Source organism: Poromitra crassiceps (assembly GCF_964638095.1).
Source record: "Poromitra crassiceps genome assembly, chromosome: 13".
Lineage (NCBI taxonomy): Eukaryota > Metazoa > Chordata > Actinopteri > Beryciformes > Melamphaidae > Poromitra > Poromitra crassiceps.
Window position 1 is genome coordinate 18,203,211 of NC_139644.1, and position 17,587 is coordinate 18,220,797.

General features: G+C 45.0%; 1 protein-coding gene across 1 annotated transcript in view; it reads left to right on the forward strand.

Moving 5' to 3' along the window:
- Positions 1–10,882: 10,882 nt before the first annotated feature.
- Positions 10,883–17,587, forward strand: part of notch3 (notch receptor 3) — a 42,682-nt gene continuing 35,977 nt past the window's right edge. The window contains exons 1-2 of the mRNA XM_083649719.1: positions 10,883–11,021; positions 12,308–12,380. Coding sequence (XP_083505845.1) covers positions 10,961–11,021; positions 12,308–12,380 — 134 coding nt within the window. The 5' untranslated portion in view covers positions 10,883–10,960. The remainder of the gene's footprint in view (positions 11,022–12,307; positions 12,381–17,587) is intronic.

Here is a 17,587-nt window from a genome sequence, read left to right on the forward strand (position 1 = left end):
GACTGCCAGTTTATTTATTTTCATTTCCTAGATTTAGTTCTTCAGTGACTGTGTTTCAAACAAATCCAAAACCAGAGATTAAATACCATCAGCATACATACAGCATATACACCAATCCTATAATTGGAGACCTGTGTGTCCGTGTGTGCTCGGTTCATTGTCTCCACAGTCACCACCCTAGAGTTGAGCGCGGGGAGCACGCAAAAATTCTAGTTATTATTAACTCTTTCCCCGCCATTGACGTGTTTTCACGTCATTTATGAGACAACTCTTCCCTGCCATTGACGTGATTCCAACGTCAATCCGTGTTTTCACCGATGGCTCCCTTACTCACCTTATGAAATGCTACAGCACATAGAAGTGACGGTGATTGTCCACCAAAACCACGAAGCAGAGAAAAGGAACAATCTCCCATCAGAAAAAGCTCCATAAAAAAGCTCCAGCATGCTGCTCAAACCACTGGTCCTGGAAGCTTTGACCGAGCCAACGCACTGATAACACGGACTCGTGACAGTCAATCAAACCTGAAGTATTTTTCTCACCAGGTGCTGGCAAATGTACACAAGTCACTTCTCCTCTCAGGTAGTTTAGTAAGTTCATCATTATAGTTCGTCACACTAAATTTCAGCCGTTAGATGAGCTCCAGACCTCCAGACACCCAACAAGCAGTCGCCCCCCAGCAAAACGAGAGCGTGACCCCGCCTCCCCTCTCCTGAGAGTGGACTGAATCTCAACGCGAGACTCATCAGTCATTCCTTCTGAGTCTTGGATGCGCGGCCTCTATATCCACTGCAACGTCGGCAAATGGCTGCACGCGATATACACGTTATCAATCACAATAAAACTGTACCCACCTCCGAGACAATGTTGTTATCCAAGATGTGGGTGCCCTGGCACCAGGGGCGGTTCTAGGCCGTTTTTGGGTGGGCTTTAGCCCACCCAAAAATAGTCTCAGCCCACCCAAAAAAATAGAGGCAAAAAAAACTTTTTTTTTTTTTTTTTTTTTTGAATCCCTCTCCTGGTCATTAGTAGCAGTTTCTGACTACACTCAATGCGCTGTGTGCATGTTTCCCCCCCCCCTCTATGTTCTTAGGGTGGGCTGAGACAAAAATTTAGGGGGGTTCAGCCCACCCGAAAAGTTTCTAGAACCGCGGCTGCGCAGGCGCTCCCTCCTCCATCTATCTGCCTAATCCCACATCACTTCACACAGGTCACACACACAGTACAGCAGCAAAGTGGTCCTCCACAGTCCACACAATCGTTCTCCCCACTCATGATCAATGAAACTGAGGTGAGCATTGAGCAGTCAGAGTCGTTAGTAGTTACTTAATTAGCGCATATTGATATGCAAATTAGCACGTAACGTTGTCGTAGGCTAAACAAAAGAACTTGTCGCTGTGCCTGCCAGACAAACAGGTGGACTGGAGGAAGGTAGGTAGGCTACCATGGCACCAGCCAGCCATGTCATGCTAGCTCGCAGTAAGCGGGTGTAAATGGATGTGATGTTTTTTGAGAAACATATGGGCATAAGTGACAAACATTTTCAAACGGGTCCCTTGTTATCTGAATGAAATTAAGCCCTTCAGAATCGCAAGTGGCTGCTTTACACAGCCTGTCTGATGTGATGATGACGATAGCTTAACATGCGTGCATGGCATCACTTATGTCTTGCTGTGATGTTAGTTCAGTATCTCAATAAAAGTTCTTACAGGCTTGTTATTTCCCTCTAAGGCAGGGATGTCAGAGATACGGCCCGCGGGCCGGATCCGGCCCACGGGCAGGTTTCATCCGGCCCGCGAGATGTTTTGGAATATTAAAAAAAATATATATATATATTATTATTATTATTAAATTCGCACCCCATTATCATGAACTACGTGTGGCTAATAAGTAAGCTAAGAGTTCATTCATAAGTGAATTAACCTGCACTACAAGGAAGTATGTCAGTATAGGTCATCAGGTGTAAACAAAGCCGCCATGATGCCACGCTGGAATTGAATCGCGCATTCAGCTACCTACCAAAAAACAAAAGAATCAACAAGATCAGGCGCAGACTGCATAATCGGGCACGTCGGGCAAATGCCCGGTGGCCTGGCCTGGCCTGGCCGGGCCTGCGAAAAAAAAAAAAAATTGTGCCCGCAGTCAGGCCACTCACTGAACAGCAGGCCAGGCGCCGCCTACTGGTTTACTAGTGGTTTTATTACTTTATTCAGGATTAAAGTGGGTGCATCTCATTGTAAAATTGGACTTGGCCCAAATTGGGCTTCAAACGGCCCAAATTGGGCTTCAAACGGCCCAAATCGGGCTTTAAACGACCCAAATTGGGCTTCAAACGGCCCACATCTGGCTTCAAACGGCCCAAATTGAGCTTTAAACTGCCCAAATTTTTCTGACGCCGGCACGCGCATCGGCCCGTATCGGCCTGGCCTGCTTGGTATCTAATGCCCGGCCTGAATTATGATCCCAGTCCGCCCCTGAACAAGATGCTGTCGAAAAAGAGAAAGGTTGACACGGAATGCAGGCAGTTTCAAGAGAAATGGAAAGAGCAGTATTTCTTTTGTGAAGTAAATGGGTAAATGAGTCGAATTGATTTTAGTAAAAACAAAATCCGGCCCCCATGAGGTCTCAGTTGAACAAATCCGGCCCTCTACCTAATATGAGTCTGACACCCCTGCTCTAAGGGAGTGCAAGGCAGATATTTAAACAGCCTTGTTTGTGTACAGTACGAGTGGCATGGGAGTAATAAAAAGGGATTAAGGACCAGGACCCCTGGTGGTCAGTAAGATGGGCTGGTTGAGCCAATGTTAAAATGATCTTTATTTATTATTTATTTTTGCTTTAAAACTATTTTTTAATTTTCTGCTTAAAGTTCATGAAAAAAGTGCCATTCTTGTTTTTTCACACAATAATTTCATAATACCATTTGTAATGCCACCATTGTAGTGCTACATTTTCTCAGATTTATTGGTGTCATTCTAGTCACACAATTTAATAGTCAGTGTTTCCCATACACTGATCTATTTGTGGTGGTACACCCTACATAGATTTTGACCCCCACAAATACTGCCACATATTAATTTCAACTAGTTGACTGCAAACTCCTGCTTTAGTGCTTACAGTATATTATTATCTTGTCAGAATATTATTCCAGCCAATAAGTTAGGAAGTTCCCTTTTGATTTAATTTTACTTTTGTTTTGCCTACAAAGCAAAATGTTACTTTACTTGAAACTCCCCTGAAGTGATTTTGGTATTATTTATGCAAGCATAATTCTACCATATAGTAACCTGTATGCAGAATATATATAGTATATATAGGGAAACAATTATTTTTTCATTGCTGTAAAACCACAGAACGGTAAAGAAGATATTGATGTGTGTAGTTCTTCATAGATCTAGTCTCTTCATTTTGATCTCAAAGTGCGCCAGTTTGATCAATTTTTACTTGAAACTGTACAAAATTTTCTTCCGGGGGGGCATGCCCCCGGACCCCCCTAGGGGTTCTGTGGTCCATGACCTTTGGGTGGGCTGAGCCCACCCAAAGCTCTGATGCTAAAACCGCCCCTGCCTGGCACTCCCAAATAGTGCCTAGTTTCCAATACCGAGCCCTTTATTCACATGCCAGAACCGATGCTCAAAATTGTAAACTGCAGTACACCCTCCCAACCACTGAGCACCGAACCGATACATCCGGCGCTGTGGAGCACCTAAAAACTTCAGCACTGGCATGTGAAAAATGGCTAGGTATTGGAAATTACGTACTATTTGGGAGTACCAGGGCACCCACATCTTGGATAACAATATTGTCTCGGAGGTGGGTACAGTTTTATTGTGATTGATAACGTGTATATCGCGTGCAGCCATTTAGCCGACGTTGCAGTGGATATAGAGGCCGCGCATCCGAGACTCGGAAGGAAGAATGACTGATGAGTCTCGCGTTAAGGCTAATTTTTTTACGGATGAAGCTAGAATGAAACTTTTGTTCTTCTTTTGGGATATTCTGTGTTTACATAGTCATAGAAGAAAATAGTATGTAGGTCTTGGAAGAAAGTGAAAATTATCAAAAACCCTGGCAGTGGCTGGTGACTTTGAAACTCTGGCGGGCATTGAGTTAATATGATGTGAGGTTCAGTTAGCTTTGCACAGAAACAGCCGGTAGAAATACTTTTTACCACGTGCGCAGCAGCGCGTGGTCAAGAGACGGCTTTTTGGGGTGAGTCATTCATTCTGTCAGGAACGGATAACGGCGGTGATGTCATCAGTGATGATGTCATGCCAAATATTTTGGATTCATCCTTGTCAGGTATTTTGACTCTTTTGTAAGAGGACCAAGTCTTCATTAAGAAGGTCCTCATGTTTTTCTCTGAAACGGATTCTGTTGAGAAGTTCTGCGTATGTTCCATTCCATCGTTGCCTTGGCGATGGTTTTGTTCCAGTGTTACACAGCTGAACATCTGCCAGAGATTGAAGATATTGAAAACATCGTTAAACCTGCCAAACTTGGACTGTTGAAAGATGTAGTTTCCTCGAATGGGCTTGAGTTGCATGAGGTCACCTGGTTGCTACGTACATGTGGTCCTGGGTCGAAGTTGCCCTCGTTACTTTTATACAGTACTTGATTACATTTAAGCTTTTACTTGAGTAAACAATTTGAATCAGTACTTCTACTTTTACCAGTCTTTTTTTAATCCAAGTAACTGTACTTCTACTTCAGTAAACAATGTGTGTACATTTCCCATCTCTGACCACTGGTGATACCTGTACTTCTGTTGCCAAAGCATTGTCATAACTAGGGCCACTCTGTAGGGTGTGCATACCTCCAGCAACCTTTCTACAAAGGTGTGTGCTGTCATGAATCCATTTGGAAGTTAGGTGTCTTTTTGTGATTGGCCACGCCCATTACCATGACATGCCCCCTTTTGGCCAGTGGCTGAGGCCTTGTGTCTTTAAGGATGAGGGATGAAGTGTCTGGACAACAGTGGATACTGCAGCGACAACTCTGTGTCTCTGAGCACACTGAAATCCTGTCCTGGGAAATCCTCCAACTGGAGCTGGACTCAAAATAACGGCTGGCAGAATGTGCTTAGAGTGCGTCTCTAACCACAGGGGGTGAAGACATATTTCATGGCCAGATGAAACGCAAACCCACACCTTACTGCACCTACTTGTAATTACACACAAACATTACACCTCTTTCCTTGTCTCTATCCAGAGATGGGGAAAAGTACACACATTCTTTACTTAAGTAGAAGTACAATTACTTGTCTAATTAAAGACTCTGGTAAAAGTAGAAGTACTGATTCAACTTGTTTAATCAAGTCATCATAGAGCCGCCTGTCGCCATGCCCTGCTCAAACAGCCATTCCTTCAGATCTGTCTCTGTACCACACTGACTTGTATGCTGTGTCTCAAACAGAAGGCATTATCAGTGTTGGAAGGTGGGAAATTTTAAATTATTGAAGGTCAAAAATATCATTTTTGGAGGGAAATTATTGTACGCGAGTAGCGGCTTCTACTTCTTATGGCTTTCCGGCAGACTGGATGCCTTGCGTCTTCCACCACTTATATAGCCTTAAGGTCCTTACACACCGGGAGCGTTATTTTCGTGCGATTAATTCGCACGAATACATATTTTTTGAACCTATATCAGTCAATGCAACCGTGCCTACCAACGGCGTTACAAGAGAGAGAGACATACATCATTTTTGACTGTTGTGCATTATATCTAAAGTAACTAGCCTGTTTTGAAAATGGAAGGAGTAGAAAGTATAGCTATTTCTGTTCAAATGTACGGAGTGAAAGTAAAAAGTTTGTCCGAAAAATAAATACTCAGTAAAGTACAGATACCTGAAAATCCTACATACTGTAAGTACAGTAACAAAGTATTTGTACTTAGTTACTTCCCACCTCTGTGCAAATTCTGCATCGTGCTGTCATAACCGGGTGAGATTATAAAGAGCATTTTCAAATGGTTGCAGTAAGATCCAAGTGCCGACGAAGAATACAGAACGAAGTAGTTGTGTCACTGCACACAATGCTGAATCTGGCTATTGAAAACGCTGTGTTGCCCAACTTTTGTACACACGGTGCCAAGTGAAGCAGGTGTCCGTGAGGCCTAACAAGCTCCTTTCACTGACCCCTATAGATGACGTCACGTGCACTAACGAACTTCACTCCAAACCAGCCTGCTACATTCATGGCCTTACCCATGCTTGTAATTTATTCAGGGACAGGACCAGAAATGGTGGGATGGAGAGGGGGAGACGGTGGTGTGTGTGTGTGTGTGTGTGTGTGTGTGTGTGTGTGTGTGTGTGTGTGTGTGTATGTGTGTGTGTGTGTGTGTGGGGGGGGGGGGTTCACTTGAATATTAGTGTGTATTAGTGTGCTGCCCTCCCCTGCGGAGAGAAACTGTGTCATAATGCCGGACTCCTTTTATCATTCAAATCAAGGCTATTGTCTCTGTAAGCGAGCGGCTCCGCTCTGTGCCGCAGAACAACCGAGCCACTATTACGGAAAATGAGTCCAGCACCCATAGGCTGAGGAGGTGCCGGCTGAAAGAGTCGCACTGCAACTCTACTAGCAGTGCTAGGAATGCCTGCGCCCCACTCCCACCATGTCAACATGATCCACTCTTATCACAAATGCATAAAGTGTAAACACAAACAAACAAGTTAGGATGTGCAAACACACTCCGGCCTAGATGACATAAGGTCTGCTGCCAGAACACAGAAACTATTTCCACCTCATATGTAAACATTTTACTTGTAATAATTGTCTGGAGAAATATTAATATTTCATAAATTCCGTTTGTGTCAATGGATTAACAATTATTTCACAGTACATCTTGATATTAAAAAGAAAGCCTGTTTAGGTCATCTTACTTATTCTACTCAATATTAATGCTAGAATACAAAACAACCAACCAAATAAACATCAAAATTATTAGGGATACAGAATACAATAGATCCAGGAATCATTACTTCATCATGTTAAACAGGCCCTCTGGGGCCCGGGAGATAACTGACAAAATAGCTTTGGGGAGGGGGGGGGGGGCTAATATTCTTTAGGTAAACTATATTGATCTTTGTTTATCATTTCTATCGAGCAAGTGAACGTAAGCAGGTGTCCCTTCTTCCTCAAAGTACGTGTCTACTTTCTTGAAAATGGTTGCATCCCAGAAAATAAACACTAATGGCCCGTTAAAACTGGGAGCGAAGGAGATTGAGTGATGTCACAGCCGAGTTGTCGACGTTCCATTGAAATAGTCGGGAAACCAGCCAGGGTTAGCTCTAGCCAGGCTAGCCATTGTTAGCAATAACAGTTGATAACAATGCATTTTGCGCATACAAACATTGCAGCAACATGTCCACACTCAGAAGTTAGACATTGCTGTGTGTACAGCTGATTTAATGAGACACAAAAAAGACAGAAGTGCTAATAAATAGTAGGCTATTTACTACGATTTTAACTACTGTTGATGCACGGAGCAGCCATCTTGGATTTTTTTAGGTCGGGGCTGCTGAGGCTCCTCCGAGTTTGGGAGAGAAAATACGAGCACTGGTGACGTCACTGTCGGCGCTCATGACCTTTGAACATTCCCATTTCCCCGTTTTAAAGGAACGGGCCATAACTGCACTGAACAATAGGCCTACTGGACAAGGATTTATCAGCCTAAAAGAAACACTTTCAAACAAATAGTTGAGTAAACATTTCCTGTGCTATGACACATGTAACTCCCAGTATTGGAATATGTGTAATGCCGATTATACAGAATCAGCAGTTGTAACATGACAGTGTTGATATTGCAACAGCCACTATTTACCAAGTGTTTGAATTGTGGCCTTACTAAGCTTTCCATCTGATAGGGGAATTATCATGTTTAACACAGATGTAATAAACAATGCTGACTTCCTCGATCAAGCATGTTCATTTTGTTTCATTCTGGCAACTTTGTTGTCACTTTATTCAAATATTAACCATTAGCTCAAAGTTTATTTTGGATTGTTTATTTGGGGTTACTGTATTTAATTCATGTTGTCAGGTCTTCTAAGTCTATTTTGTTATAATAAATTGAGCTTTTCATAGCCTATGCTATAGCTGGGGTTCCACCGTTCTCACTCCCAACAAGTCAAATACTGGTGTTCGATCAGGGCTCCTTGGCGTAACTTTTTATTGCACCCTTTTTCATAATTTTTCAATGTGCATGGTAGCCCAATAGACTTCTATAGAACTCACAAAGTCTGAAATTGACACCACAGGAGTATCACAATTAATAAAACGGTGCCCAGTGAGGGAGTTCTGGTCGGGGGTGGGGGGGAGCGTGGCCGTAAAAAAAATTACGAAGGTGTGTCCCGTCAGGTGGTGTCGAAAAATGGTGAAAAAGGGCTATGCAGTGCGTTAAAAAGTGACACCAAGGGGAGTCCTGACCAAACTTCAGTAGGCTATTGTGTTGCCCCAACCAACCCATGTGTAACCCCCTTTAAAACTTTCCAATTTGTACCACGTACACTGCGCAGCGCAGCGCGTGGTCAAGACATCGTTCTTTGGGGTGAGTCATTCATTCACTCATTCATTCACTCAGTCAGTAGTCAGTCATGTCACTGAAAGAACACTTATTTTGGGGGCGTTGGGTAAGATTCCCTCTCGTTTCCCAACGGGGTCATGTGTTTCAAACGTGCTGCTTAAATGTTCACCCCCGCCCGCTTGAAAAGCTGTGTGAATTACAACGAGCACATCTACACACACGGACCGCAACTCAGGACCACTTCAAACCAAGGGCTGAAAGAAAATCACTATTAATCAGCCAGAAATGAGCCAAATGGCAACCTGGACAATGTATCGGCCAGATCAACATGGCTGGGAAGGATTCTGGGTGAATTAGCAGACGTTATTGTGGCATGTTTGGTCGTATTTTGGCTTGAGTTGACTGTGGGGAAGTGGATATTGGATACTCATGTTAGCATGAGCCAGCAAATAGCCTACAGTCTGAGCTGGCCGCAACCAAACTGAACAGTCAAACAATATTCCATAACAGTAGTAACGTTGGGCATATTTACGACGGTTACATTATCCACACAAGACGGGAACATTATTGCTGCAGCTTCTTGGTGCCAATTGATTATCTAGCTATATTAGCCGCGATTAGCATCAAGCTAACGTTAAATAAATGACTGGGTGATAACTACATCCATTACCTCCGCGTTAGCAAGCAGCTAACATTATCTAGCCAGTCAAAACCACATAATACAAGGTCTCTTCATGAACCGAAAACACAGCCCCGACTCTAGTTTCCCCCTGACGCCGGTCACATTGCTACTTTTTGGCCAGATGGGCTTCACTAGATAAATATTATTTTTCTGTGGACTTTTTACTGGACTCTGTGTTGTTGGTTGCGGACACTCATTAGTTAGCTAGCAAACGTAACGTTCTTCTTCGTTGGTGTATCTTCTTCTTCTTTTTCTTTTGGTTTTAATGGTTGGAAAACAACTTTCGGGTGCATCACCGCCACCCACTGATCTGGAGTGTGGACTAAAATCTATCCTCTCTGTGATTCGATGCACACCAACAATTAATTATCGCACAATAAACACAATAATCAAAATTAAATAATAAGGAACCAAATAACTACTATAATCAATTTCCTCAGATTCTATTTATTAATCTAGTTGATATTAAATACTCCAGAAGGAGTATCGAACACTCATCCCCTGAAGGTTTTCTTAGAGTTTTGTTGGTTTATTTCCGGCCGGAGCCATTATGAGAGGCAGGCTCGTGAACGTGCACGTCACATCCGCCAAATTTCCCGGGAAATCTCTACCCGTGAGGAGCAGAATTCTTCAGCGATAGCTTTGGAATGGGTGAACGCAGAGAGACGCGGCTGGGCTAAATTTTTAAGTCACGGAATGGAGCATTCACTCATTGGTCATTTAAAAAAAACACTTTGAACATTTACTTTCCCCCCAAACTTACGGATTGGACCTTTAATTTTACTTTTTTTTGGCTGATCCCATACATGACACACACACACGCACGCACGCACGCACGCACACACACACACACACACACACACACACACACACACACACACACACACACACACACACACACACACACACACACACACACACTATTATAGGGTACTTGAATATTGGGGGATGTATCCTTTATCTCACCCTGTTGTATCTTTGCTTTCGTCATAACACTATATAGGCTACATACAAGAAGTAACACAAATAAAATGGAATAACACCACATCCGTGGTCCTGGGCTGAATTTGCCCTTGTTTATACTCAGAAGCAAGAATACTGTAGCTATAGTAAGTGTGTGTGTGTGTGTGTGTGTGTGTGTGTGTGTGTGTGTGTGTGTGTGTGTGTGTGTGTGTGTGTGTGTGTGTGTGTGTGTGTGTGTGTGTGTGTGTGTGTGTGTGTGTGTGTGTGTGCGTGCGTGCGTGCGTGCGTGCGTGCGTGCGTGCGCGTGTGTGTGTGTGTGAGAGAGAGAGAGAGAGAGGGAGGGAGAGGGCACTGTACTGGTAGCATCCCCAAAAGACCATTCAAAAGACCCCCAGGAGGAGGGAAGCACTGCGCGGAGTGCGGACTATTTGTCCCTTGTGTGGAGTAGAGAGAGAGGGGGAGAGAGACATAGAGAGCGAGAGAGAGAGAGAGAAAGGAGGCGGAGTGATACCACCTCGGACCAGCGGGTGAGTCTGAGCGAAGGAAAAGTTTTTCAAAAGTTTCAGGAGGTTTGCGGAGACGCACAGCAGCCGTGGGCGAGCTGCAGAGGATAATACGCGATTGGGATTTAACGATACGCTTTCCGGCTGCTGTTTTTTTGGCTTGGAGTTAGCTATAAACATACTTTATGAAAGATTCCCATCGATCTTGGAACTTTTATCTCTACGTGAACTTTTAAAGGATGTATTTCTGCTAATAACAACTTGAAACGTTGGAAACTTTTCCACCGAAATGGAAGGGAATATTCCATGGATAATCTTTTCATGTTTATTGTTTATTCATAATTGTGAAGGTAAGTCCATTAATCAATTAACTTTCATAGCATACAAGTAGCCTACGTTGTTGTGTTTTATACAGACTCGACATGTCTGGACAGATGCCCATCAAATTGCCCGGCTTGTAGCCATCCTATAGATTACCGGTGCGCATGTCGACACGCTTGCATAGAAAACGCATGCTTTTATATTTTTTAATTCTATTGTGATTACTCTAACGGCTAAGCAGTTTGAGGTAGTGATTTCATTGGATAGTCTACAGAAATGAACAGACCCTTAAAAAGAACCAATTTGAACCGCGTCAGATAGACAATATAGAAGTTTGCATGCATGCAACATCAGTCAATCACAATATTGCATTTAACTTTTGCAGTTTTGCACTGACTAAAACCTATGTGACCATAGTGGGCTGTATGGGGAGGTAGTAGGCTGTCTTGCAGTCTTCTCGCCAGATTGCATCTGATCTGTCTTTTTGCCTCTGTGGGTGGACTTCTCAAAGGCTGATAGCACCGTGAGAGCGCTGCTGCTCTGTTCACAAAACCATGCGCAGAAGTTCAGTCTACATCAGCAGCACTTCAGAGTTTAAAGAGTAGCCTACTCGAGTCCCAAAGTGGGCTATCCCCAACCGATGGGTTTCTAAACGACTTCACATTTTGGCCAAATAATTCTCTTCTGTCCCTGTCCCGAAATGAGATGTGGGGGAAGGGTGAGAATTTGTGTAACCTAATCAAGGGGGTGATGAGCCAGAGTTTGCCCCCCCTCTCCTTTTCTGAACAAAGACCTTTAAACAATTGAAGATATTTTCAGAGAAGTGGATGGGGTAATAGTGCCAGAATATGACAACTAAGGGCCTTGTATAGCCTACAATACCCAAGTGTTTGTGGGTATAGTTATGTAGATATTAGATTTATAGTTTTTAGGCGACATATGAGGAGGCCAAAAAGGCCTTTTCAGATCTACCCATGGGTCGATGCTGTCTGCCAAAGACATGATTGAAATCTGTATATGAGTAGTATCACTATAACATTCCACATGGATTTAAAGTAGGCCTATCATCTGTGGCAATCCATAGTGAGTAATCAATAGTGAGACATTATACTATAATATATAGCATGGTATTTGTTATATCCTTTGATATCTCTATATTTGTGATAGCAGCTATTTAGTATCAAGCATCTTTTGACAGCAGGACAATCATATAGGTAGGATGTTGGTATGATATATATATATATATATCATATCATTTGGCAATTAAATTCGAGTTCTGTGGTTCTCCCTAATTGATTTCTCCCAATTTCCACAGGATTCCGTTGTGTGGATAAACACAGACCTTGTGAAAACGGAGGGACATGCATAGATTCATCTTCTCGATGCATGTAAGTGGGCTTTCTTTCAGGAAGGCCTCAGCGGTGATTTCTCCCACCTTGCCTTGATTCTTCATAGACTCCATGTTTGATTGAAAGACCTGAAGTGCTGCAGGCCTTGTCTGTGAATTGATTTGCACAGGCTATTTTAGTCAGTCATTTCTTCAGAGCTGTGTGTAAGATATATGGGCTTCCAGAGAGATACTCATGCTGTGACAATGCAACCAAACAGGCCTATACTTTGACCATATTGCCTGCTAATTTACAGCATTCAGTCAGAACAGAAGTGGTGAAAGATGGGAGTAATGGATTGGGCCTCCTCCACAGACGAGCATCAGCTAGCCTCAACATGTTGGGCTGCCACTCTCATCTCTTGCACCTGTTGAAGAGCTCTGTCAGACACACATTAGCTACAGTGTGGCAGCTTGTGATTGCATGACGAAAGCTTTCCTTCTACGTTCAACTCCCCCCCCCCCCCCCCTATTTTGTGATCTGAAGTTCCTGAACATTTCCAAGGGTTAATATTGGTGTTGGTTGTACAGTGTATTTTTACTAGCACATATAGAACAGTACCTACATTTCAAGGCATTTTTTTAAATAATTCACTCACTGTCTTTTTTAATTATCTTAGTTTCCTGCTTGTGCTTTCTCTCTCTCTCTCTCTCGCTTGCTCTCTCTCTCTCACGCACAGACACACAAACAAACACACACACACACACACACACACACACCCTTTCAAAGTGATAAGGTCTTTGTTTTTCAAATTGGTGGTGGAGAGAGAGGGGGGGGTGTTGTGTGGCAAACCATTACAATGGTTAATAGCCTACAGTGGCTTGCCTGGGGGGGTCATTTGTCCTTTCTAAAACCCCTCAGCTAAGGAAACATGCATGAGTGTTTCAGATAGAGGAGACAGTCGTTGATGGATCAGGTTGTTTGCCAGCTGCTTCCCTCCAAAAAAGTACATTCATTATTCTATTGGAGTGTGCCAGCTCTTCGCCCTGCTGCAGAGGTCAAAGTTGAGCCAATACTTTGAATGCAGTTCATTGTCGCAAGCAATATTTATGTAAATCCTACTTTCTTTGTTCTTTATATTTTGATGTGACATGGTAGCCTAACTGTAACTTTGCGAGGCAGCTGGATTTGCGAGATCACGCAAGAAATCTTGTTGCGCTCCAAGCTATTGGTTAACTCCGTCCTACCAGTGGGCCCGCTGGGCCGGACCAATCAGCGTCCCGAGGCAGCTAGGGATTTAGGTCTGACGACAGCAAGAAGCAAGCCCGTGATAGACAGTGATAGACAGCTGGTTCGTCCAATCACCTGCCAGACGAGTTCCAGATGGTTCTGTGTAACAAACCATCAGGCAGCATCAGGTTAGCCTAACTGCACAGTGTTGTAAAATATCAACAACTACACTGCCAATGTGTAACTCGACTGCATGTGTGACTAGTAACTACCACCAGCTATTCCCTATATTCTTTCAATCATTAGCTGGAGTGTCATTAAGTGAGTAAATGTATAATTTCATGGCTTGCAGACAGATTCTCTGAGTCTATTTCCTTAATCTAACTGCGGTTTTCTGAGCAAATAATTTAGTTTCAGCGCCGCACAAAAACCACACTTTCCTCCCTATAGTCGTCATTATCCTAGTGAAAAATAAAACAAATACCAGTCTTGAACTTGAACCTAATAGTGTAGACACATCATCTCCGGATTTATCTTGGTCATGTCACGGGTGTATTGTTTGCTTCTGGGAGAGACGGTGTGTGTTCCTGGTTGTTACATGTATGTTAGGGGGTGTGGGAGCTCTGCATGTGTAATCATCACTCTGCTGGTTCCATGCCAAGAACAAGAAGCACTAATATTAAAGTGCAAGGGGAAAGGACTTCCAATGGGAAGGGGACACCGAATGTCAGAGCGCACACACAGTGTGCGGGCAGAGCCGTGGCAGGGCAGGGCAGTGGAGCGGAGCGTGCACGCCACGGCCACACGAGAGTGGTCGGACCAGTCCTAGACAGAGGTGAGCGGTGGAGCCGCCCCGCCCCTTCCCCTGGGAACCTCCAGAAACAGGAGATCCAGCGCAGCAGAAAAGATCCTTTCTTCCACCAGATACCTGGCTGTAACCTGGCACCACCAGGACAGGGCGTAGAGGGCCACAGAAGAAAGGCCACGGCGAAGCGAGGCTGATACGGAGCAGAAAGAGAGAAAGAAAACGCAGATATAGATACAGGTATTGGCATTGGGAGGGAATTTGGAGAAGTAGTGGAATACTTTAGATTTCACTTGAAATCACTGTTGATACTGTTCAGTGTATATAGAGCGTTCCTCTGTCCCGGCTCTAAAGTTGCGCAACCAGGGCGCTGCTTTATTTTTCTTGCCGCAAGTGGATTCTCAAGTGACGGTAATATTATGTGTATGGCAGTTGTCATTGTCTCTGTCCCAGATACCAAATGTATGTCTGGTTGGCAAAGATGAAATTAATACTACACTATACCTTTTAGCATGCCAAGCTTCACAAAGTTCTCTCTTTGTCTGCATCTTGCTTGGCCCGTCTAGTCTCCTTATGGGTACGTGACTGTGCGTACGGGCCCCCCCTCTCCTCAGGTAACTGAGTAAAGGTCTCAGGCCAGAGTAGCTGATCGGGGATTACAGGAGTAATCCTCAGTAACCTGTCGCACTGAGCAAACCCTCTCACCGAGGCAGGACGGCCCAGTGCGATGGGGATGACTGACAGGTGCAACAACGGCAGGTGAACAGGCAGATGCATTTCACCGCCTTCTGGCATCTGCACTTGATACTGGCACTGCAACCACACAATTACCCAAGCTCACTCAAAGTGTGAACGCAACACGGCTCCAGGCTGGGACACTCTTGAATAGAGATTTCAACCACATTCTCTGACTCACGGTTCTCCTCAAAAGTGTTTCTCAACTTTTAACGTGGCGTTCTTCTTCTTTGGTCCCCGAGTGCGTTTTCCCAGCCCGTTGTTACAAGATTGTCAAAGCCTAGTGGCAGAGTCTGGTACTTGACAGTGATGGGGTTGAGTGTCACTGAGAGTGCGGCCCTCTAAGGTGAGCAGTCAGGAAGTCCAGTTGAAGAGCCGTGGGCCCCTTGGCTCCGCCCCCTGTGTGTGTGGAATGTGCCGCCCTGGAGAGGAGGGCCGCGGTGGCGAGGGCCCGGAGGGGAGATAATTAGGCAGATTGAGAGGGTGTCATTCAGAGAGGATCCAGCTGGAAGGATCTGGCCGGGGGTGGGGAAGGGCTAGAGGGGGGGGGGGGCAGGAGAGAGGGAAGGAGGCGGGTGGGTGGGTGGGTGTTGCGTGGAGGACAGCTGGTGGATGTTGTGATGGTAATCCAGTGGAGTCAGATCTTGACAAAGGGGAAGCATAGGGCCAAGCCAGGTGCTGCCATTGAGCAGTCTGCCGGCCCCATGCTGCGAGAGACAAGCTCGTGGAGGAGTGGAGCCGGTAGCTCTCTTGTCCCGCCGGCACATGTTCCCTCTCTCAGTGCGGCCGCGAGCAGCAAACATGGCCGCTCTTTGTCTCCGGCTCCGGCCGGCTCATCCTCTAGCCTCTGTCTCTCACAGATCACCACCGGCTGTTTCCTCTCACGTCCTCCTCTGTGCTGCTGCTGCTGCTGCTGCGTGGAAATGAATGCGAGCGGGTTCTGGTCTGTGTGAGGCCTGTGGATGATGGATACAGTGGCTCTCTGTATGTTATTAATGCCTTGGCCTTCACCTCAGTAGCCCGAGTTAGCGTATAAATGGTGAGTGTTGTGTTTTAATGACCCGATGGTAACTCACTCCCAGCCTCTTAGGACATGATGAAAGAGGACGGCTCTGAGTTTGATAGGGAGCAGAGACACTTCAGCCAGTGTCGAGTGTTGTCTCTCTCTCTCAATGACAGGTTTGTGTCTGTGTGTCTGCCTCTGTCAGTTCACTGCTGGAAAATACCAAAAACCTGTGATTGTGAGGCAATTTGGGGAGGAAACATTTATGTGTGTTTCTCCTATTTACCCCCCCCCCCCCCCCCCCCCCCTCAATGCTGGAGATGAGGAAGAATCCAGTTATCTTAAAATGGACTCTTTCATTAAAGGGTGATGAAAAATGTGCCCCAGTGCTTCGTTTGCTCTGAAACTCAATTGACTTTGAAGGGGACACACAGGCATTCCGAGGGGCGTATTTACTGACGGAAAGAGACAGCGGTTATATTGTTGTCTTGGTTCAGAGCACCTCCGCGCCAGTGTTTTCTTTGGCATCTTTTACGGTGGATTAGAAAGGAATGCTTAGTAAAGATTCCTCCTGTCCCTCTGCTGCTTTCAGGTTATTGTCCACACCTCCCATCCATTCACCCTGGCAGCCCCCTCAGGAATGTCTCGGACAATACCGCCGGCCGGCCCTCATTGAAGACGGGATGTTTGGAATGACTTGTTTGATTTGCAATTAGTTCCTCTGCCATTTTGCGAGGCAACATATAGCCCATATCACTCATGCTCGCCTGACAGGCAGATGGAGCCATCCGTCATGTCGGCGTCCAGCGGGAAAACTGATGCATCCCAGACGTTGTAGGTTCAGAGGGGGGCATATCTATGAAGAGATGAGCAATATCTGACAAGAGGGGGTTAAACCACCATAGGGAGGTGGAGGGCAGAGGGGGGGGGGGTTTGTTGTCTCCCTCTTCTCTCTGGGTCATGATGACTGGAGGAGACTGGGAGCTGTGGTTCCCAGGCCCCCATCACAGGAAGTGGTGCCTTCTCTGACCTCCCTGCTACGCACATCCTGTCTATCTGCTTAAGGAGCTTACTGCAGTAGTACAGCAGTCATACTCAATATTCTCATCATTTGGTCCACTTTAATATGTCCTCCTCCCTTTTGCTACTGTGATACCGCTGCCTTGATCATTTATAACTTTAGCATTCATATTTCATCATAGGCCTGTGTGGAAAGGCATGTGCACCTGTGCACTTACACAGTGTGCACACGCGCACACACACACACACACACACACACACACACACACACACACACACACCCTTATCCAAGAAAGATAAGACATCCCCTTTGTTTTTCGAATCCCGTTAGCTAATTAATGTCAGGTTTTTCCATGATTGTGTAGCCGGCAGAGGAAGGCTTAGGCCCTACTATGATTTGTGTATTACAGTATTAGTATTATTAGACTTTTTGGAGCCTGTGTGTGTCTGAACCACATGCTTATGTAGGGATAA